This window comes from Hyaena hyaena, unplaced genomic scaffold, assembly GCF_003009895.1.
Source record: "Hyaena hyaena isolate Hyena2069 unplaced genomic scaffold, ASM300989v1 scaffold_108, whole genome shotgun sequence".
Classification (NCBI taxonomy): Eukaryota; Metazoa; Chordata; class Mammalia; order Carnivora; family Hyaenidae; genus Hyaena; species Hyaena hyaena.
In genome coordinates, this window is record NW_024080741.1 from 3,247,383 (window position 1) to 3,270,870 (window position 23,488).

General features: G+C 47.5%; 1 protein-coding gene across 2 annotated transcripts in view; it reads left to right on the plus strand.

The window, feature by feature from the left end:
* Positions 1 to 13,991, plus strand: part of PRMT8 (protein arginine methyltransferase 8) — a 96,415-nt gene extending 82,424 nt beyond the window's left edge. The window contains exons 8-10 of one of the 2 annotated variants that reach the window (XM_039236347.1): positions 3,653 to 3,803; positions 12,473 to 12,594; positions 13,369 to 13,991. In XM_039236347.1, coding sequence (XP_039092278.1) covers positions 3,653 to 3,803; positions 12,473 to 12,594; positions 13,369 to 13,452 — 357 coding nt within the window. In that variant the 3' untranslated portion in view covers positions 13,453 to 13,991. The remainder of the gene's footprint in view (positions 1 to 3,652; positions 3,804 to 12,472; positions 12,595 to 13,368) is intronic. The other variant, XM_039236348.1, reaches the window with a different exon arrangement.
* The last annotated feature ends 9,497 nt before the right edge of the window (positions 13,992 to 23,488 follow it).

Below are 23,488 nucleotides of genomic sequence, written 5' to 3' on the forward strand. Positions count from 1 at the left end.
CTCTGTGCTGAAGTCCTGCCCCATCCCTGTACGGTAACCTTCCGTCCTCTCTTCTCTGAGAAAGATAAGGGTTTTCTGTGTTTTCTTCTGCAACCAGGAGAGCCCCTCTGTCAGCTTTCTTGCTAATGTGCTAAGCAACATTTTGCCAAGCCTGTTGGGAAAACACTTGCCCTTCTTCACACACTTAATTGCTGTTTTCATCGCTATTAACGTTGCAGAGTATGACACTTTATTATAATTAAGACTCTGTTTTGACCAGACTTCTGCTCTGAGACATCCATTTGTAACATTATTTAGTGGTGGGGATAATGGTGGCCAGGGGCCCTTCTCAGTAGTTGGTGCCTATGGAGCCTTCATGGGGGTTGCCAGAGGCCAAGTCAGGGGGTCTCCCTAGGGTGTCAGAGATGCTGCTGCAGCAGAAAGACAGAAACCTTCCAGCACAGGGCTCTGGGCTCTAGGAAGCCAGGGTAACTGTGTTTGACTCTGTGGGCTTTGGGTCTGACAGGAGGGTGGACCTGAGCCCAGAGGGGCCTTTGTGCTTCCAAAGCCCAGCTGCCGCTGGTCACCTTCACAGATGGCCTGGCTCCCATTCCAAAAGACCAACTGCCTTGTTGTCGCCATTTTAATGTATAGCTTTATTACTTCGGTCTTGAAGGCTTTTGTTCCTTCAGAAGCCCCTATTAAGATGCAAATATCTGTAGGACTTAGCAAATGCTGTGGGCTAACACAGAAGTTGATAAGCTGACAGTTTATACATGTCCGAGAGCAGGACCCTTATGGAGGTGGAATTCCTGATCCATGAGGGTGGTGTGTGTGTGTGTGTGTGTGTGGCCTGAAAGTGGTGAAGAGAGAGAGTTGACAGAAGAAAGGAGCCTGGTCCAGATGTGTCACAGAGCCGACTATCCAGGTCTCACTGTGTTCAGGCCAAAAGGTTTGGATATTTTTAGATAAGCCATAAAGAGCCATGGCAGGTTTTGGATTCAGGGAGCAGCACGGTCTGAATGGATCTGCGAGATTAATTAGTGCGTTCATTTGGAGGAGAGGTCTGGGGTGGGGGTTGGGGGAGGTAGGCAGGAACACAGCAGAGCAGGGAGACTTGTAAGAAGACAGAGAGGCATCAGGTGATAAGTTACACAGCAAGGGCACACAGACCAATAATAGGCAGCCTCTGCCCTGGCTCCAGTGTGGTGGTGGGGGGCAGGCTGCTGAGATGAGCTAGAAGTACAGTGGGAAGGCCAGGCTAGGCTGGAGCAGGGGACCAAGAGAGAAAGCTAACAAGGACCTTGGAAAGAGCCTGGAGCCTGACTGTCTGGCCCTGGCTAAGAAGGAGATGGTAGTCCGTGAGTACAGGCACTGTGAGCATGGTGGACTGTGCTGACAGTTAACCACGTCCCACTCTGAGTTGTTGAGCTGGAAGGAACTGTGGACATGTGACCAGAAGGCTAATAAATATCATGAAGACTAACAAGTGCTGGGTTTCAAAAGGAGCAATGGCCCAAGCTTAACAGGATGACATATGATGGAGGACCCTACACTTGGTTCCCAGGACAAAAGGAGAAAAGAACATGAGCAGGATGTGGTGGGGGGAGGGAGCTTGGCCAACAGAGTGAAGTCTGAGCCAGCAGTGTGCTTTTTGAGATCAGAGGCTGCTAGAAGTATGCCCCAAACAAGAAGGGTGACAGAGTCAGAAATCATGACTTATGCAAAGAGAATGAAAATGCAGACAATTTATGTTGGAGAAGAAAAGTTTTGGTGAGGGGGCCCATGTGAGCCAGAACAGACATTTGGTTTATTCCACGGGTGGAAGTTACAGAGACTGGTGTGTGCTCTCCTTACTCATTTAGAAGAGGGATCTGTTCATTGGAGATGTCAGGAAATGGAACAAGCCACCATCATCCATGATGGTGTCCAAGCAGGCACCAGAGGGCCACTTCCCAGGGATGCTACCAAAGGGACTCTTGCATTGAGTGAAGGGAGACTGGCTTTCTAATCCCATCACATTCTACATGCCTGATCCAGGGCTTCCCATCCCATTAATTTTTGTTCCCCATCCTTGGTTCTAGAAGCACAGCAAAACTGATGAGGTGACATCACCAAGGAGCTCCCCATTCCCCTAAATCTGCAATTCCACCCTCTTCCCAGCTAATAGGTCAGAACTTCAGCTTCTCTCAGAGATTGTGATGGCTGCACATCCCAGACCACAATAAGGCTCTTATCTGACCTATTCCCTTGACCACACCTCTTCCTCTGTCCACCCCCATGGAGGCAGGACTCCTCTTTCAAGACCCTGCTTTGCATCTGCCTTTCCTTTATCCTAGAGATATGTAGAGATAAAAGCCATTTCTGCTACACCACTTTGTGTCTTCCCTGCTTTGGTTTCCCCAGCCTCAGACCCCTCTCCTAATTATCCCCAACATATTCTATCATCTGGGTCCCAGGAGAGCCCCTTGGAATCAGTCCAGGCACACAGATATCTGTCTGGCTCTTACAGAGTCTTCAGGACAGAGGTCCTTGCTACACAACCCTGACAATGGGAAGCTTCCTTAGACTTCACTGAAAGCTGTCTGGATGCCTCTAGGGCCCTTGGAAAGTTGGCCCTGTCTCATCGGAGCCAGAAAACAGCAGGTTAGCATCCTTCACAGAGAAAAGAACAGCACACTGCAAACTGTCTTTCATTATACTTGCTCCCCACGCAACATTGATTTTCAGCCACTTCCTAACTGAAATTGTGAGAATTATTAGTTCTTTGTGTTCTCCATTCCCCAGCCAGACCTGAAAAATACTTACCTCTTATTGCTCTCTTTTCTTTCTTTTTTCCTTCTTCTCCCTCCCCCTCTCTCCTTCTTCCTTCCTTTCCTTCCTTCCTTCTTTCCCTCCTTGTTCCCTCCCTCCTCCTCCCTCCCTCCCTCCCTCCCTCCCTCCCTCCCTCCTTCCTTCCTTCCTTCCTTCCTTCCTTCCTTCCTTCCTTCCTTCCTTCCTTCCTTCCAGGCTTGGTGTAGATGGTCAGCAGAGTTTTCCTTGGTTTAGTCTGTGACTGTGGGTAGGCTCAGGTTCTCACTCTTGAGATAATACTTGGTGCCTCCCATTGCTAGGAACTTGAATATAAAAAAACTGGGAAATGACTAATCTGGTTCACCCATATCACTGGGAGGGTTTGATAAAGCACAGATTGCTGTTTTGATCCCATAGGTTTGAGATGCCCTCCCCACCCCACCCACACAGAATTTGCCCCAGGTGATGCTAATGCCCATCATCTGGGACCACACTAGATGAGAACCACTAGATGAGCAGAGCAATGCTGAGGTAGACTGCTCTGAGGCTGTTCAGACTGGGTTCAGGAATGCTCTATCTCATTAATCCTCTCTCCTCTCCACCCTCTACCCCATAAGCCCCATCCCCAGGAGATTTACCTTCCTAATTCTGTTGCCCTCACATTCTGACTCAAATGTGTTTGCACCATTGCCTGAGCATACCCCACCCTAGAAAAGATGGAGGAGGTCATTAGGAGGGTGGTGGGTGGGCCTGGGGAACCACCCCAAGAGTAAACGTCACCCCCAGACCAATGGTCTTTCATGGGAATGAAGCTGCTGACCAGGACCCAGACCTGGTGGAGGTGCTAAGTGTCCGGCATTTTCTTTTCTCTGGGCCACAGGAAGTGGACATTTACACGGTGAAGACGGAAGAGCTGTCATTCACATCTGCCTTCTGCCTGCAGATACAGCGAAATGACTACATCCACGCCCTGGTCACCTATTTTAATATTGAATTTACCAAGTGCCACAAGAAAATGGGCTTTTCCACAGGTGAGCCTTTTGTTGGCACTCCATACCCTCCCCACCCTCCATGTTGAGGCTTTGTGGGAGTGACCAGGGCTGGCCTGACTTGGGGAAGGACTAGGGGTATTAGCCAGGCACCCTTGCTGAGCATCTTAAAAGCCTTCTCCAGCACTTTCCCACACTTTTGGCTGCCAAAGGAGAAGGTAAATGAAAGTGTGTATTGCATGATCAGAGCTGAGAGTATGTGTTGCGTAGGGAGAGGCGGGGGAAGCCCTATTTCAGGGGCACATTTATTCATTGAACAATTGCTGGGCATATTCTGTATGAGGGGGTAAGGATACAGAGTGGAGTAAGATTTCCCCATCTTCACTGCCATGCCCTACTACGGGATTCAATGGATATCTCTGTAGGCTTCAGACTATGTCTCTCTGTCTCTTCCACCCAATCCATCCTTCATAAGTTCCTGACACTGTTCCCCAAAGACCACCTGAGCTCCCCTCCCAGCCCCTCTTCAGAGGTGACTCATTGCCAGCAGCAGAAGCCCACATATTTTAGCCTGGTAAGTGGGGGGTTCCACACTACCTGGGCCCCGCCCACTTCTTCCACCTCATTTCTCGCTGCCCCTCCTTTGCTTTGCCTTCCTCCCCTGTCCCAACACAGCACTGCACACACAGCCCAGTCACACTAAGCACCTCGCAGTCCCCTGAACTTAGCAAGGCTTCTTAAGTCTCTAGGCTATTGCCTTTGCACATGCCAGCCCCTTGTCCATTCAAGTGCGCCACAGGGACAAGAAGGCCTTTTGTCAGAGCCTCCTGTCAGCTTCTTTCTCCCTTTAGTAGTCACTAGGGCTGCCGTAACAAAGTATGACAGGCTGGTGGTTTAAACTACAGAAATCTACTTCTCACGGTTCTGAAAGATCGTGTCAGCAGGTTTAGTTTCTCCTGAGGCTCTCTCTTTGGCTTGCAGGGGGGCTTCTTCTCTCTGTATCCTCACCTGGCCTTTCCTCTATGTGTGCACTCCTGGCATCTCTCTGGTGTCCTAAGAGATTAGGACATTTATGTGTTGGTAAGAGGAGACTCTAAAAGGACACGAGCCAGATTGGATTAGGGCCCACCCAAAGGCCTTATTGAAAAGACTTCTTTAAAGACTCTCTGTCCAAATACTGTCATATTCTGAGGTACAGGAGACTTAGGGTCTCAAAACATGAATTTCAGGGAACACAATTCAGCCTGAAACACCTCCCTCATCCCGACCCCTCAGCTGGCCAATCCCAGCACAGGCCTCATCTCTCAGCCCCTCCTTCACTCCTGGTCAAAGTTAGGAGTCCTTTTTGGGGCTCTTTAATATCCTGTGCTTATGTTTGCCATGGCAATGTAAGAAAAGGGTATAAGTCAAGGGAAAAGTCCTCTTCTCATTCCAGCCCAGTCCTATGCCCCAGAGGCATATGTTACCCCCTTTTAAAAAACTTTTTATTCGAAATACTTCTCATATAAAGTTGCCAAAATAGTACATAGAGTTCTATGAACCCTTTACCCAGCTCCCTCCACTGTGGTATCACATCCAAACCACACCTTTCTTAAAATACAGGTTGGCTCATACCAAACACATGGCCCTCTGCTACCTTGTCTTTATATAACAATAAACATTAGAGGGTACCTAGTCAGTTAAGCATCCAACTAATGATCTTAGCTCTGGTCTTGCTCTCAAGGTCATGAGTTCAACCCCCATGTTGGGCCACTCTGCTGGGCTTGAAGCCTACTTAAAAATAAAACAAACAAACAAACAAACAAACAGTATACTTTGGAGACACTTCCACAGCATCATTGACATAGCTACTTTATTTTTGTTGTTGTTGTTTTTGAAACACAGGATTTCAATGTCAGATGTAGCTTATTCAACATTTTCACTCTTTGTTTGCAATTCTCAGTCTCCCCATGGGCTTGAGTCACATCTTATGAATCTCTGTACTCCTGGCTACTAGAGCAGTGTTTGGTTTGTAATAGGGTCTAAACAGATAGCTGTTAAGTGAGTATATGAAGATCTGAATCCTGCTCTTGGGAACATGTTCCTATTGGCCATGAATGTGAAGCCCTCCTGGAAAGCAGGAGCATGTCGTCAGGGGTGAGCCAGCATGCATGTGGCAAGCGTGGGTGAGCTCTACCAGAGTCCAAGGACATGATTCTTCACTTCCTGAAGCCTTGGTGACAATGATCAATCCTCTTTGACCTATGGATAGAGACAGCAAGAGGCTTATCTAACTCCTCCCAGAAGGGTTTTTTCCCAGAACTGGTGTCTCCTGACCACCAAGATCATGATCTTCTGGTCTCCATCATCTGGGCCAGTGCTGGTGCACCCTGTCCTGGGGGAAAACAGAGACCCCCCTCAACCTTGGTCATTTTTAGTTGTTCCTTTCTTACAGTGGTGGCAGGTGAGATTGTCTTCCTGGTAGTCAGGGACAGCTAGGAGGAGAAAGGGAGGTCTTACCTGGACCTTGAAGGATGAGTAAGACTCAGCCTCACAGTGGTGGGGTGTGGCAGCAGTGGGAGGGTGGAGCAGGAGCCTGGTTAAGGACCATGGCTGTGATTGGAATCCAGATGGAGCTATAGAGGCTGGCCCTGCCTCGGCCATTTCCAGGATGATGCTTCTGCCAGGGCCTGCCCTGCTGCAGATGATGAGAAAGGGTGGCAGAGGCACTCCGGAAAACACTGTGTGTTTATAAAGCCTAGGATCTAGCCAATGGCTCTCAGCTGGGGGTTTCTCTTCTCTGAGTTTATTTCCATTCCTTGAGGTCAAGCAGACAGGCTGCTGCACCCCTGCCCAGAGATGGCTCTCTGGCTCTGTGGTGGCAGGGACAACATTCCTGATGCTGCCACAGGAAGGAGTCCTGGTTAATCTTAAGTTTAGAATCAAAGGACTCAGCCCATGGCTGCCTGAGGGATGGTGAGAATTTTCTTTCAGTATTAAAGTCTCTAACCCATTGGAGCAGTTTCTTCCCATTCTATGGTCATACCCCCACTGTAGCTCTCCACAAGCCTCTTGAGAAACAATGAGGACTATGTTTCAGAGGCTCAAAGACCATGGGTCTAGATCAAGGTCTGAGCTCACTTGTCTTTTTTTTTTTAAGATTTTTTTTTTAAGTAACCTCTACATCCACTGTGGTGCTCAAACTCACAACCCCAAGATCAAGACTCACATGCTCTTGATCTGAGCCAGCCAGGAGCCCCTTATCTGTCTTTTTGCAGCTATAATTACTGCAAGAGGAGTGTTATATCACCTCCTCTTTGCACAGAACCCCAGAAACGTATGTCTGAAAGGTCATGCAGAGGTCCTGCACTGCCTGTTTCCATGCCTTGGTGCGGAGGTTCTCAACGTGTGGTTCATGGCCGGCAGCACCAGCATCACCTGCGAACCTGTTAGAAATGCAAATTGTCAAGACTTGTCCCAGATCTTCTGAATCAGAAACTCTGGGGCGGGGCCCAGAAACCTGTGTCTTTCAGAGCCTTCCAGGTGACTGTGATGCACAAATTAGTTTGAGAACCACTGCCCCTGTGCTAGGCTGCCTGAACAAAATGACTGTGAATTTGGTCAATGTTGATGCTTTTCTGGAAAGGTAACTCCGTCTCCTCACCATAGGATACCCTCTTTTCTCATCAAGGCCTTTGCCTTCTGGCTGACATAGGTCCTTCTCACAGCAGCATTCCCATATAGATAGAGATCGGGATGGGGGGCATAATTTGTTTCAATGCTTCCTCAGCCACCTGGGGAATGTACACATGGGGTTTTGCTTCCAGCAGATAGCAAACATCTTTACCACGTAGTGTGGGCTTATCAGTGGGCTTTTCCAACCCTCTATACTTTGAACATCTAGAAGAGTATTTACTTTTTGTTTTCAAGGACCTCAGACGCACAGAATTGGATTAATCCTAATGCTTGGCTTGTGACATCCTTGGGTCAGGAACAGTTCAGTTTTTGCTTGTTTATTTATTAAAATAATGAACACCTGTGAACTCACCACTACCTCAATAACTGGAACATAAATAAAATATTAACTAGCACAGAGTAGTAACTAGGAAGAAATATATTATTGTTCTTAGAATATAAATACATTAGTTAAATCAAGAAATAAACTATTACTAATTAGAATATAAATATTAAATAGAGTACATTATTAATAAATATAATGATATTATTTATAATTAATAAGTAAATTGATTCACAGTAACATAATTAATCCTTGTGCAGTCATCACCTATCTAAATGGATGCTCCATGCCAGCCCATCACCTCCCCCCATATTGCCTCTAGATGCACATTATTCTGAATTTTGTGTTCTTTATCCCCTTTCAATTTTAAAAAAGTTTTATCACATCTATGTGTATGTCTGCACCGCGTATTGTTTGGGCTCAGCTATTTTTGAACTGCATGTAGTGTGTAGCCTGACATATGTGCCCCCTTCCCATCGACCGACCACCAGCTGAGTTCTCTATCTCAGCCCAGCCATAGCTGGCTCTGCAGGGGAGGCAGCGGGGGGGCGGGGGGGGCACTCGCAAGCACATCACATATTGTGCCGCTTGAGAAACAATCCCTGTTAATGGCTCTGGCGTCTCCTCTCTGCAGCATCAGGCAGAAGCTGTTGAAAATGGGCACAGGAGCACAGGGTTCCAGGCTGTGCCAGCCAGTGCGTGCAGCTGCCCTGGCCCTTGGACACATCCTCAGTGGGGGGGGGGGGGGGGGGGGGGAACCCTTGGGGCTACTGGAGTGCATGGAGGGACAGCGGCTTGAGTAGAACCAGACCTGGGGTAGAGTCTTAGCCTTTCCAGGAGTCAGCCAGGTAGGGTGGCCAGGCATAGGAGATGGGCCTTGAGTAAGTTACTTTCTGGGCCTCAGACTCATTATGAGATGATGCAGTTGGACCTAGATGCCTAGCAGCCCCTTCCCTCTTTGCCATCTGGTGATAGCGAGTCATTGCCTCAGGTCAAAGAAGCTTCTTGGTGCATAGACTTTCATTCAAAAAGCCTCTGACCCCCCAGGAAATATAATTACAAATTTATAGCTAGAAAGTTTTAAATTTCAGACAAAGCTACCAGCCACGTAGCCATTGCAAAGTGAAACAGGAAGCAGGATTCCACTTCCTTTCCAAAAACACGGGGAAAATCTTCTTGTGAAGGCCCTTGCCATTTGTTCCCACAGCCCCCTGAGCTCCACATCCCCATCCTTGGTCACAAGGATGACCTCGCAGCCTGAGTGTCTTCTCATTAGGATGCTGGATGTGAGGTGGAGACAAGGCTGTATAGGTTGCTGTTTTCCAAATTTAGGACCATATCTGGGACCTAATAGGCATCCTGAATTGATGTTTATTGAATGAAGGAATGCATACATGAATAAATGCTTATATACCTGGAATGTTGGGGGCAGTCCTGGAATATAGAGCAAAAGCTGTCCATAATCCACAACCCAGAGAGACTGTGAAGGGGAAGGAGAAAAGGGGAGGTTGGCGTGTGTGGTAAGGATATTAAGAGTATAAAGATATCTTCATAATAGGGAAAACTGAAAGACAATTACATGATCTAGAAGGTTATAGTTGGGGCAGGGGAGGGAGGGAAGGACTTATTTACTGATGAGAATTCTAGATGTCATCCACAGCCCTGTGTTGGTTGCTCACCCTTGCACCTAGCACCTTTCTGGATACCTCCCCAGGGTATTCTAGACCACTAGAGTGAGGCAGCACATCTTTGAAGGCCAGAGCCATAGATTATGGATAAATAAAATGATATGCCACTTCCCATAATGATTATAACCACATAATACAATGGCTTATCAATACTCTCACGTGGGCTTAATGTGTCATGGTAGGGAGACCATATTTATCTTTCAATTAAGGACACTTCTGATAGTGAAAGGGAAAGCTATTAATAGTTATCCCAGGAAGACAAGTAAACTGGAACTGTCTTGGGCACAGCAGGAGATTTGGTCATATTCTTTCCCCCTTCTCATCCCATCTAACTCTCAAAGTACTTGGGGAGATGGATATCATGCCCCACATTCTGCAGATGTAGCAAATGAGCCCCAGATGCAAACACATGGCAACCTAGAGCCAAGAAACTGGGCTTGTTGTTGCCTAATTAAATGTCCTTTCTACTCTTGCCCACCCAAGAGATGTTATTAGATGCAAAAGAGTGGGTTTGTACAGTGATTTCAACCATGCTCTGTGTCTACAGCACCTGAGGGGAGATTTTTATGTCTTGGCAAGTCTATTCCCTTCACATCCCCCAAAATGACTGAATTCAAGTCTCTAGGAATAGAGTCAAGACATCTGAATTTTAATCAGTTTCTCCTGGACAGCTCAATGGATAATTAGTATTGTGAAAACTGGTCTAGATGATTCGTCCACAGCTGATGGACCCATCATGGAAAAAAAATGTTTGGGAAGGCTCTCAAGCTTTTTATGTTGTCAAGGGTGAAAAAAACACCCGCTTGCCTCCAAACCAAGGCTGGTGTATTTTTTGGACTACTATCAGACGCATCTAAGTTTGATGGCTGCCACACCTGAGCCAGTGAATCTCTGGGATTCTCTTAAGGCATCTGATTAGGTGACAGAATCCCCTTGCCTGAAGGTCTTTAAGAATAGGAGAGACACCTGTCTGAGCTGGTGTAGGAGGAAGTGGGGGTGAGAGTTCTGTCAGTCATACACTGCCATTCTCTGCACACACAAGAGACTATCTTTTGAAAATTTATTTAGATGTAGTTGGCAGGGAAGGGTCTGGGACGGGGTGGGCTTTGTCTGTCGACAGCAATATGCTTTAGAGGCCATGAAGGCTGGATATGTTTGGGTATCTAGGATCTAAAAGCCATAGACTGCAAGTATATGATCCTCCTTCAAGCCTTTCCAAATGCTCAGGCTGCTTTTCCCTGACATGACCTTGAGTTTGCACTGATTTCCAAAATGCATACATTGAAGGCTACCCAAGTCTTTAACCAGACCATTGACATTTGATCAAGCCAGTTCATTGAAAAGGGCAAAAAAAAAAAAAAAAAAAAAAAAAAAAAAAAAAAAAAAAAAAAAAAAAAAAAAAAAAAAAAAAAAAAAAAGACTCTTCATCACCTTTTAAATAGATCTTGGAGTTTGTAAGACCTTAGAGGTGATCTGATCAGACTCAGCCCATGATAAATCTCCAGTCAGTGGTTGTTGTAGGAACACCTCAAAGCTGGATCTCAGGTGGCTCAGGTGATTGCAGAACAGCCCTAATTTTTCCTGGTGAATTAAAAATCTGCCTTCTAGTAACTCCCAAGGATTAACCTGTGTTCTGCCTCCAATGCCATATATAAGGCCATATATGTCTTTCCATGTGACAGCTTTTGAAGTATTTGAAAAGCTCTTACTATTATGCTCCCCAAGTCTTCTCATTTTTAGCTCTGGTCCCAAGCAAAGAGGAAATCGGTATTAATGAGACCTACATCAGGTGGAGGAAGGTAAGATCCTGAAGGGCCAAGAGGATCTTACTACAATGGGCTCTTCTACTGTCTATAGTTTTCAAAGTCTCCAACGTAATTGAACATCTATGGGTACCTTGAAGCATAACAAAGTGTCTACTATTTAGGTTTTTACCATCATTCATTTATTCAGCAGTTACAGATCTACCAAGTATGGTGGTAGGCACTGAGTACATAACAGTGAACAAGTCTGGCATGGCACCTGCCCTCATGGAAATTATACCCTTGTGAAGGAAGCACACAGCTGAAAAAAGACAAAGGCATTTATGCTGCAGTATGATAGGCACTGTGGTAACCTACGCTCAGGGAGGGCAGCCATGCCAGGCTTTCCAGAGGAAGTGACCTTGAAGGATGAGGAAAGGAGAGACTGATGAACTGAGGGGAAGGGTATCCCAAAGATAGTTGCTACTGAGGAAGATGGCCCATAAGCAGGACCCCTTTTCTGGCTGCAGAGCATGTAGTGTGCTGAGAGAGGATGGATGGGATTTAATGGCAAATAGTGGGGAGGCACCAGTATTGGTGTGCCTTTGGATCATGCAGGAGCAGTGAGCTGTGGACCAGTGCTGGGGCTGTAGGACGAGAAATATCTCTCACTTCTTTTTGATCCAGTTAGAAGGATGCAGCTGAAACCCCACAATGGGTGTGGGCCAAGGGGACCAGGTTCGGTTCTAGGGCAGAGAAGTGGCAGGGAAGTCTAGGCGTAGGATTGGGGTGTTGGTGGGGCACTGGTTTAGTTACGGAATTTGCACACCTGATGTCATTTAAAGGGAAACAGGATGGCTTATTCTACCAATCTCCCTCTTAGGCTGTCTGAATGTCTTCACACTGTTGAACTAATTAAAAACAGTAGCCTTTTGAGATTCTTTTGTGTTAATGAGTTTCCTCAACGAGAGGGTATTCATCCCACCCCTTGGAAGGAACTTGTAATATCTGCTCCTTTCTCTTCTGATTCCCAGCTAAGATCAGCAGCCCAGAGGAGATGGGAATTTGATGGAAGGAGGAGCCCTTCCTGGGGCTGAGTGGAATTTCTGGGGCTTGGAGGCAGGCCCCAAGGGCTGGGAGCCTTGACCCTGAATAAGTGCTGGGAGTTGGTTCAGTGAATCCCAGAAGAAGCCCCACAACTTATAGGCAAGGTCTCAGCCTCAGTCCTTCTGGAGACATCTTCTCTGACTCTTCCTTCCCACCTCCGTTTTCATCTCCCCTCAGCCCCTGATGCCCCCTATACCCACTGGAAGCAGACTGTCTTCTACTTGGAAGATTACCTCACTGTCCGGAGGGGGGAAGAAATCTATGGGACCATATCTATGAAGCCAAATGCCAAAAATGTGGTAAGTGCTAAGGCAGTTTCTGTCTGGGCCAAGGTCAGAGGGAAGAAGGGACCCATGTAGCTGGCTCTCTGGAGCTCCCAGGACTCCCTCATCCAGGTGCCCTGAGTGCCTTGTGCACAACCAGACACGGTACTGGGGGAGGGGCAGTAGAAAGCCGGCTTTGAATCTGACTATGTATAACTGAAGGCCTCCAACCACGGCCCCTTGAAACTCAAGGGTGATAGATTTTCTCAAGGCCCCGCTCTGGACTTTCAGCCTTGAGTTCAGCCTCCAGTTCTGCATCCAAGGGGCTTTGGGCACGGAGGCTGTTGCCATGGGTTTCAGCTCATTTTGGACAAGCCAAGCCAGGAAATAACAGCTTCTGGTGGCCTGGAAGATGTTTGGTTTGCATTTCTTCAGCGCGCCTGGTGGGTCGGGGATCATGTGATTCTTTCTGAGCAACTGCGGGTGCAAAGGTGTGTATTAAAAGCGTCTAGAAAATGCTTTCAGGGTTGTGCCACAGAAGACTCAACCACCCCACTCTGTTTTCTCTCGGGATGAAATCAGAGGGAACATTTCTATATTATAACAGGAAGGCTTTAGGTTAGAAATCAAAGAACTTCCTGTGTGGATAATGAGGCACCAGAATAGATTCTCGAGGGCTGTTCGTGGGAACCCCTTAGCTAGAAAACCTTAGACACGGTAGTTACCCATCCAGCCCTCTGCCTGCGGGAGGGGGTTGTGCTTGCCTTTGCTACCACACTAATGCTGGGACCCTTTGCTCTTCCTTTGTAGCGAGACCTCGATTTCACGGTAGATTTGGATTTTAAGGGACAGCTGTGTGAAACATCTGTATCTAATGACTACAAAATGCGTTAGCATATGTGGGAAGCTGCAGAGAGCTAGCGAGAAGAGAAACTCTTACCTTGATCTGCGGCTCTGTAACAAGGAACACCGTTTGCAGGACTACACACTCCAAAACCAGAGTTTTTAAATTCTGCCTTGAAGATTGGTGAACACACCAGGGCTCCCGTGGGCCTTGCCACTGGACAGAGAGCCTCCAGCTCCTCAGCTCTGCTCTGGGAGCCCTTCACAGAGGTTCTGTTGTCGCCAACAAAGAGCAATCTCCAGTGCTGCGTCTGGGGCCCCCGAGGATGGAAAAGTATACATGTATACCCATTTGTCCTCCTTAACTGTGAATCTCTGGAACTTCCAAGTTTTGCATGCTGCAGGCATCTAGGACAGATTGCTTCACTAGAACCTGGAGACATAGTGTCTTTGATAGCATAAGCCAGATTACCTGTCTGTGCGGTGGTGTGTGGGTGCGTGTGCGTGTGCGGCATATACATTAGTTTATTTACCCACAACACCTGTATATGCATGCATATACAACCACGTGGGTATATTTCTGTGTTCATTCAGGGTGTGTGTGTGTGTGTGTGTATTTGTGTGTGTGTGTGTGTAAGTGTGTGTGTGTGTGTGTGTGTGCGTGTGAGTAGAATATATATTACTCTCAGAGGAGATTCTGTTGCTTTCAAATAGGAATTTGTTTTGTGATTAGTTCTCCCCATTCCCCATCCCTTACAGATGTTAAGCAGCTATGAAACGTTCTTTGTACTAGCTCTGGTCTCCTTTTGACTAGACTGTGGCTCTGAACCCTGAGCATAGTACCACGCACTCTGTTGGCGCTCAATAAATGCACATGAGAGCGAAGCCATGGCCTGTGTTCTTGGTGCTCTGGAAGGGGAGGGCTTGGGAGGAGGTTAGAGGACACACTGGAATGGAAGATCAAAGGAGCGACAGATGCTGCTCCCAGCTCCCAGAAGGTAGCTCCTTGGTAGAAGCAGTCAGGACTGGTCCAATAGCATGTCCCCTGCAAACTCTCACGGGGTGGGAAGAGGGACTTAGTGGTGAAATTGAGGCAGGGGAGGACCGGAACTAACCAAGAATGCTCTAGAATGCTCTGGGCTACGTGTAGCCTGGAGGAAGGCCAAGCTCAGGAATAGGAAAATCTAGGGTGTGCATCCCACTGGGAGGGCCTGGAGAAAGCAGGAGATGGTGGTCCTAGGTCCCTGGGGAGAGTCTGTGTCAGGGTCTTAGCAAAAGGCCAGGGTGCTGGGAGTTTGCTGCACCACACAGCGGCTCGTCCCTGGTCCCTCACTCCTGGCTAGTGTCTGGCCTGGTCTGCCACCCTCTACACCGACGAGCTCACCCACCTTGAATGGAGCCTTCTCACTGAGCGCAGGTGAAAAACATGTGGGTCCTAGGATGGTGCGCCAGGTTCCCAAGGCAGCTCCTGTCCCCAGCTAGTAAATGTCTAGCCTCCTAGACATTGCTTTGGGCCTGCCACCTCTCAGATTTTAGACTCTGGTTCCATCATGAAGAGGGCACAACCAGAGGAGAGATTTCTGTGGCTGGGAATAATCACTGGAGGAAGACAGGGGCCTCACCTGTGGGAAGGGCCCCAGGCCAAGCTGCCTTAAAGATTTAATTGCCAAGGAGCCTGAGGGCCTGCCTCTTTGCTGTGTGGGAAGGAACAGGGTGAGGCTCCTGAGCCATGGGGCTCTAAGCTGGCCTCTGCCTTCAATACACCCTGAACCTTGGGCAAGTCACGTCACTTTCCTGAGCCTCAGTCTTATTACCGCTGATCTGAACCAGATGAATGTTTTCCACGCTGTGTCCTCAGGAGCCCTGGGAGGTGCCAGGATCAAGGTGGGCAGAACTCTGAGTTCCCCTGTCTCCAGATAAAAAAAGCAAACAAACAATTCTTCCCTGGCCTGTTTTTACTTTCCTTGGAAAAAGGATTCTACTTGTTCCTCCGTCAAGAGAGAGGCAAACCATGAGAGACTCTTGAATGCTGACAAAAACTGAGGACTGATGGATGTGGGGGGGAGGGGGGGAGGGGCATGGAGGAGGACACTTGTGGGGATGAGCACTGGGTGTTATGTGGAAACTAATTTGACAATAAACTATTTGTAAAAAAAAAAAAAAGAGAGAGAAATAAAAGAAAGAAAAAGGATTCTACTACTAAAAAAATAAAAATAAAATAAAGAAATAAAAAGGAACCAAGACCCAAAGCAAACACCTCTGAAAATGACCTATCTAGGTGACCCTAGAGTCCTCCTGACCCTAATATTCTGAGGTCAGTGGTATCTTGAACCCTCTCACTTTCCTTCTCTCCTGCTGCTAGTTCTGGGCATTTTCACCTAAAGTTGCCCCAGAGCAGCATTTGGGTCTGGCTGGGTGCCCACCCCTTGACCCAGAACCCCATTTTCACTCATCTGCATCTTTATGTTATCTCTTGTTCCCATCAGTCCTGAAATATTCTCTCTGGAGCCATCATCACTGAGAAAAGGGGAGCAGGCTCTGTGGGCAGATATGGGGCCTTTGCCTGAGTTTTAAAAGGGGCCTCCTGAAGGCACACACACAGCTCTGTGGAGACTCTGCTTGGCAGGCAATGTGGATTTCGGTCCCTACTTGCCCCTGGTCTGGTGATTTGTACAGTGCAGACACTGTACAATGGGACACAGAGGACCCGAGAAAATCTGTGCTGAGTTGGAGCCCATGTTGGTTTCCCTCTAGCTCGTAAAAGGCTGTCCTGCGTTTCGATTCTCAGCCAATCATACTTTCCATTAGAGACCTGTAGGTAAAACTTCTAGCCTCGGTCCAAGTGCGGTAACCAAATCTCTGTAGGATGGAAACACAATGTACTTTGCCAGGCGCGGTGAAGCATTTGGATGTGGTTTGGTTTCTGGTTATTCTTTAGCGTCTGAGACAGGTAATCTCACCTGTGTCATCTCCTCTGGGGGAGATGTGCTGGAAAGGAAGAAGGGCCGTTTAGAGGTGGAGCTGACCAGGCCTGAGGTTGGGAGGAGGCAGAGGAGGCCTGGGCTTGGCTGTGGGTGGGGTGTTCTGGTGCTGGCAGTGCCCTTGAAAATGATCAGTGACTCCAGCAGTAATGGCCCTACCCTTTCATAACCCCGTGGCGTCTGTATACTTGTTGGCTTCCCCAGAGTCCTGGGAGTTTGGCTCAGGGGTACCCCTACCTGTTCTGTGGTGAAGACCCCCTGAGGCCCCAGAAGGAGGAGTGGAGTTGTAGGAGAGCTAGGCTGTGACCTCAGTCCTGCCCAGTGGTCCCTCTGCTGCCCATGCTGATCCCTTTGAACCCAGGCCTGGAGGCCTCTCCTTGTACAGCGAACATAAGTCACAGGTTAGGAGTCTGTCCTTGGCCTAGTGGCCAGTGTGATCATGGAGGGATCTCCTATCCTTTTCTTTAAAATTTAATTTTAAACTTAACGAATGAATGGATGAATTTTTAAGTAACACCCAACTTTGTAAACATACAGTGCCTTCCATCCCCATGTCTTAGCCAAGGACAGAAAAGGACAATCTCAAGAAGGCAGCGGTGACTGTATTAGGAGAGGGAAGGGGGTTGAAGAAGGACATGGGGGTGGGGGCACCCCCAGAGGGCAGTTGATGGAAACTCATTAGTGGGTTTTCACAGTGGTAGCAACTGGGGAACCCCTACATTCTGCCTTTCTTTGGGCAGAGAGCCCAGCCAACTTCGTGGAGGATTCGATCCATGGTCAATGGGACAGAATCCTACAGTGCCAGGAACCAACTAAGATGATGACCCCTGAGGAACTCCAAGCAGTTGGGGCCTGCAGGCACCCCTACATCCCTGGCAGACAGGGGAGGACTGGGCTGAGCAGAGGCCCAGAGGTCTTTTGGGCCTCTCTGACCACCAGAGGAGAAGAAAGTCACCCCTGCAGCCTGCTCCGGCCCTGGGTCTTCAGCCCTTGCCCTGCCCTTGCCTGTGTCTGCCCTTGGGCTGCAGGGGTGAAGCCAGCGGGGAAGCATGAAGGAGCTCTTCCACAGCAGCCCCTTTCTCCTGCCCACGAGAATGCTCTAGGGGGACTTGTAATTTCCCTCTGATTCAGTGGAAAATAAGCAATATCTGCTTGGAGCACGTTCTGCATAGAAGTGGGTGTGTGAGATGAGGTCTCGGCACGACAATAGAGACGCTATAAAGATGACTTCACTTACGAAACCTGTTCTGTCCCTGACTTTGCTTTTCTTTTTTCTTTTTTTCTTTTTTTCTTTTTTGAGACTGTACAAAACCTATTAGTGCCTTTCACTCCTGTCTCTCTTCTTCCTTTCTTTGTCTTTGGGGGAAACTTCTCCCTTCCATTCCCAGTCTACTTCTCCCCAGACCCACAGCCCTGGGGCCTCATTGCTGGTCCTATTTGAGGCTCTACCTGAGTCACTCAGAGAGCCATTGCATGCATGGTCCCTCTTTCCCATTAGTGCAGAGGCTCCAAGGACAGGAACCTGCCTCTCTCTGCTCATCCCCTTGAACAGCATGGGGGTGCAGGTGGGAGGAGACAGGATGACCAGCTGACCAGTTTGACTTCACGGAATGTGGTCAGGAACCATTCTAGGACTATCAGGCTCCTGTCCCTTCTATCTGTGCCCCTGGGAAGATGTTGACATTCTTGTTACTCTCATAAAAGCCACCCATGGAGGCTGTCTCCCTTTGCTGGGCCCCTCTCTGCTCCTCTGTCTCTATAGCCTTCCTCCCCTCTTGGCATTACAGCTGGCACCCCACCTTGAGGCCCAGCCTGAATCCAGACCTCTATAACAAAATGAAATTAAGCGACATCTCAGCCCATTGATGTCACCGGTCCTGGAACAGTCACAGGCTACGAGCCCTTGGATCAGTCACAGGTTAGGAGTGTGTGCTTGGCCTAGTGGCCAGTGTGATCATGGAGGGATCTCCTATTCTTTTATTTAAAATTTAATTTTAAATTTAATTTAAAAAGAAATTAATTTTTAATTAACACCCAACTTTGTTACCATATAGTGCAATAATGATTTCAGGAGTAGGTTCCAGTGATTCATCCCTGACATATAGCACCCACTGCTCATCCCAACAAGTGTCCTCCTTAATGCCCCTTGTCCATTTAGCCCACCCCCCACTCACAGTTTGTTCTCTTATGCTTTGTCCCCCTCCATGTTTTTATATTATTTTTGCTTCCTTTCCCTTATGTTCATCTGCTTTACATCTTAACTGCCACATATGAGTGAAGTCATAAGATCTTTGTCTTTCTCTGACTAATTTCGCTTAGCGTAATACCTCTAGTTCCATCCACATAGTTGCAAATGGCAAGATTTTATTATTTTTGATTGCCAAGTAATACTCCATTGTATAATATATAACATGTCTTCTTTATCCATTCATCTATCGATGGACTTTTGGGCTCTTACCATACTTTGGCTATTATCGATAGCACTGCTATAAGCATTGGGGTGCATGTGCCCCTTCGAAACAGCACACCTATGTATCCCTTGGATATATACCTAGTAGTGCAATGGCTGGGTCATAGGGTAGTTCTATTTTTAACTTTTTTTGAGGAACCTCCATACTGTTTTCCAGAGTGGCTGCGCCAGTTTGCATTCCCACCAACAGTGCAAAAGAGATCCTCTTTCTCTGCATCCTCACCAACAATGAGTGATCTCCTACCCTTAATCTTTGGGTATCACATGCTACGGGAGCTCTGTCTGTTCTTGTACCCCACCCCACCCTTGCCACTACACAGAGGTCCCCCAGCCTGGATTCTGGAAACTTCTTCCTGAAGACAGATTTTATTTGGTTGCTGCCTTGAGTCTTGCATAGCACCTCGTTGCATACCTGGTTTCTGACTGCATCCCTAGCTGTGTGGCAGTCTAGCTTGTCTGAGACCCTTGGAACTGTTGGGATAAAACTACTTGAGGATGGGTGATCTCACATCTGTCTAGCCACAATGAGTGCACCTGGCTCCACATCTAGAGCCTCTCAGGCTGCGTTGATCCCATCCCTTTGGAAGCAACTAGCTCATATTCAGCTAAGGCTCAGACACAACATGTTGAATGATCAGAAGTTTGACTAATGAACATTTATTGGCTACTTAATGAGCCCTGAGCTAGGTAATGGCATGTAGCAGAGTCACAGGCACCGTCCCTGCCCTCATGGCCCACACTGCCTGGTTGCCAGTCTCTGGGCAGGCTGGGCTCACTCTTGCCCCAACACTGAGAAACGAGGTCCCTCAGCCATCCTCCATAACCAGGCAGTCCTACTCCATCCCACAGCCGTAGTGTGAACCCAGCTCGGTGATGCAAGCTGTATCAGGGTGAGTGGGGAGGATTTTGCCTCCTTAGTGTCCTTTGGTTATTTAGCCTTTGAAACAGAAGGAAAATATGCCTGAATTGCCTAGCTATCTGTGAATGCCACAGGAAGACCCAGCTTGTCATTTTCAGAGAATGACAGCACTCAAGGAGGCCCAGAACCCTTCCTGATCCTAACCATAGGTCATTTCTCACAGTAGAAGTGAAAAGGGTCTTTACCAAGTACTAGGCTGTAGCTAGCACCTCACCCTCAAGGGCAGCCAGAGCAAACTGGCAGAGGAAACTGGGGCACTTGATCCAGGCCCTGTTGTCCCTACCTCCAAAGGCAAGCATCAGTCACTGGACAACTCTGCCACATGCCTTGGGGATTGGAACCAAAGACCGAGGCAAACCCCAGTGGGGCTGCATACTCACTATGTGACTTTGGGCAAGTTACCGCACATCCACAAGACCCTTTAGAGATGAAAGGAGATAAATATAAAGCATGTTTGGAAGCTGTGAAGCACAATAGCAATTCTGGGTATAATTTTTATTTTAATAATATTTCTGTTCTGCATTCCAGCTCTGTTACTAAGAAGCACACCTGGATGCCAGTGCCTGAGACTATGCACCTCTGAAGGTGCTGGAGGGCAGCAGGCTTTGTCATCAGAGCCACAGTCAGTGGCTGGCAAGGCCCCAGGGCTGCAGGCCTTAGCGAGCTTGGGGACAGCATCATAGGTAACACACATGTAGAGTTTTTGCCAAAAGCCTTGGGCAGAAGTGGCCTGCTTGTTGGCTCCTGTTCATTAGCTCTTTAAAGTCCTCACAAGTGGCTTGCAGAGATCTTTTTTTAAATGTTTATTTACTTTGAGAGGGAGAGACAGAGAAAGAGAGAGAGTTGAGGAGGAGCAGAGAGAGAGGGAGAAAGAGAGAATCCCACACTGCCTCCTCGCTGCCAGCATCAAGCCTGACATGGGGTTCAATCTCATGAACCGTGAGATCATGACCTGAACTGAAGTCAAGAGTTGGATGCTTAACTGACTGAGCCACCCAGGTGCACCACTTGCAAAGGTCTCAAAGTCCATCTCCCATCCCTCCAGCAGGCAGTGACTGACACCACCAGATATGTGTCCTTCCATTAGAATTAAAAGATCCTCAGTTATTGGGATGCCACAACACCACCTGGGCACTCTGGGTAGGGCCTCATCTTCTGCCTCACTCCACCTGTATCTCCAAACACTTCCCAGTGGTCTTGCCAAAGGACTTCCCAGTGACCTTGAGACTGAGCCTTGGCTCTCATAGAGAAGATCAGTAGTAATCCAAAATGTTCACTGTAGTCTGGAAGCCAACACATGCTGCTTTTCCCAGGAGAATTTTCCTCTAGTCATATTTGGTTTTGATTAATAATGTACTGAGTTTGTGTACTTAGAGCACTTATTTTCTTTGATGGCTAGAGTTAGTGGCTTGGAAGAACATTCTGGGCCTGGCAAGAGGGATGAGGTGGGGACCAGGCTGGGAACCTCATCTTGACTGCAGTAGCAACCACATAATGCTTAAATGAGAGTTGCTTGGCTACATCTAATAGGAAATAACCAGCCACCTCCCCACTGTCATAAATTGTCATTAATATGACCAAGGCATAGCCACTGTGGCACTGTGAGCCAGAAGGCATTTAGAAGAACAGAACAATAGGGATCCTCCTCTGAGCCCAGGCCAAGGACTGAGTCTCCTGAGAGAATATCTGTGCAGGGAGGAAGGAGCAAAACCCAGAGATGCAGGAATTTTCTGTTGTATACACAGCCGCATGGTCTAGGATTATCATGTTACCATAAAACATGGAAGATCTATTTGGGGGCAGGAGGGAGATACACTCATCACGTGTTATCTGGGGTGGGGCATGATTTTCAGATCAAGCATGGGTGCACTTTCATCTGTTCCATGACAGCTCCAGTTCTAGTCCTGGCTGGAACCAGAAGAGCTGAGTAGTCTTTCCTAACTTCTTCCATTCCAGAGATATTTCTTGAGTCCCTCCCAGGAGCACAGGAGTGAACAAAATGGATATGTCTGCCCTCCTGGAATTTACAGGCTGCTCAAGGAGCAGAGCCTAAGAAAGAATGATAAAGATAAAAGAGAAAAGGCAGAGGTCAGAATGGGAGAAGATATTTGCAAACAACATATCAGATAAAGGGTTAGTATCCAAAATCCATAAAGAACTTATCAAACTCAACACCCCAAAAACAAATAATCCAGTGAAGAAATGGGCAAAAGACATGAATAGACACTTTTCCAAAGAAGACATCTAGATGGTGAACAGACACTTGAAAAGATGCTCAACATCACTCATCATCAGGGAAATACAAATCAAAACCACAGTGGGATACCACCTCACACCCGTCAGAATGGCTAACATTAACAACTCAAGCAACAACAGATGTTGGCGAGGATGCCGAGAAAGAGAATCTCTTTTGCAATGCCAGTGGGAATGAAAACTGGTGAAGCCACTCTGGAAAACAGCATGGAGGTTCCTCAAAAAATAAAAAATAGAACTACCCTATGACCCAGCAATTGCACTACTAGGTATTTATCCAAGAGATGCAGGTATGTTGTTTCGAAGGGGCACATGCACCCCAATGTTTATAGCAGCACTATCAACAATAGCCAAAGTATGGAAAGAGCCTGAATATCCATCAATGGATGAATGGATTAAAAAAATGTGGTACACACACACACACACACACACACACACACACACACATTGGAGTATTACTCGGCAATCAAAAAGAATGAAATCTTGCCGTTTGCAACTACGTGGATGGAACTAGAGGGTGTTATGCTAAGCGAAATTAGTCAGAGAAAGACACATAGTTTGTTGCTCACTAACTTGGATGTAAATTTTAAAAAAGTAATTAAATAAAGAAGTTAAAAAAGAAAAGCCAGAGGCTGAGGGAATAAGATACTGCTAGGAGATCAAGAAAGCTTCTCTGAAAATATGACCTTAAATAGGAACTTGCAGGGACTCCTGGATGGCTCAGTCAGTTGAGCATCCAACTCTTGATTTCAGCTCAGGTCATGATCTCACAGTTTCTGAGATCATGCTGACAGCACAGAGCCTGCCTGAGATTCTTTCTCTCCATCTCCCTCTGTCCCTCCCCCAAATCATGCATACTCTCTCTCTCTCAAAATAAATAAATAAACATAAAAAAACTAAACAGGAACTTGCAGAAGCGGAGAGGCATGACATGGGAGGTAGAGATGGGGAGGCATCTGGTACAACGCGGCAGGAGCCAGCCCAAAGATATCCAGAGAGTCTGGGACATTTGAAAAAGAAGAGCAGAGAAAAGCAAAGGCTAGAGGCAGGGGAGAGCAGTGAGAAGGTAAAGCCAGGGCTCACAGTCAAGAGCCTTGGGAGCCGCTGTGTCAGGGAGACCTTTGCCTTCGGCACTGAGAAGGTACCGAAGGGTTTCATCAAGAAAGTGACAGGACGAGATTTGCACACCATTCATGTTTGCAATCTAATAACTCAAGCTGGCAGTCCTTTCCCCTGGAATCTAGTAATAGACTTGCTCCGTTGCCTATTTCAGAAAATCACAGATGACCCCAGAAAAGGTCAATGTAATGTGGGCAGAGCCTCCAGAAACCACGAGAGGAGGGCGGAGATTAAGGCTTCTGTGGGTTGCTGCTGTGAAAAATGGCTTAAGTACGAATTACTTCATTGTAGGACTGCCTTGTTCACCAATCGTGGATCCACGAAGGGGCTATTTGTGCAACTCTG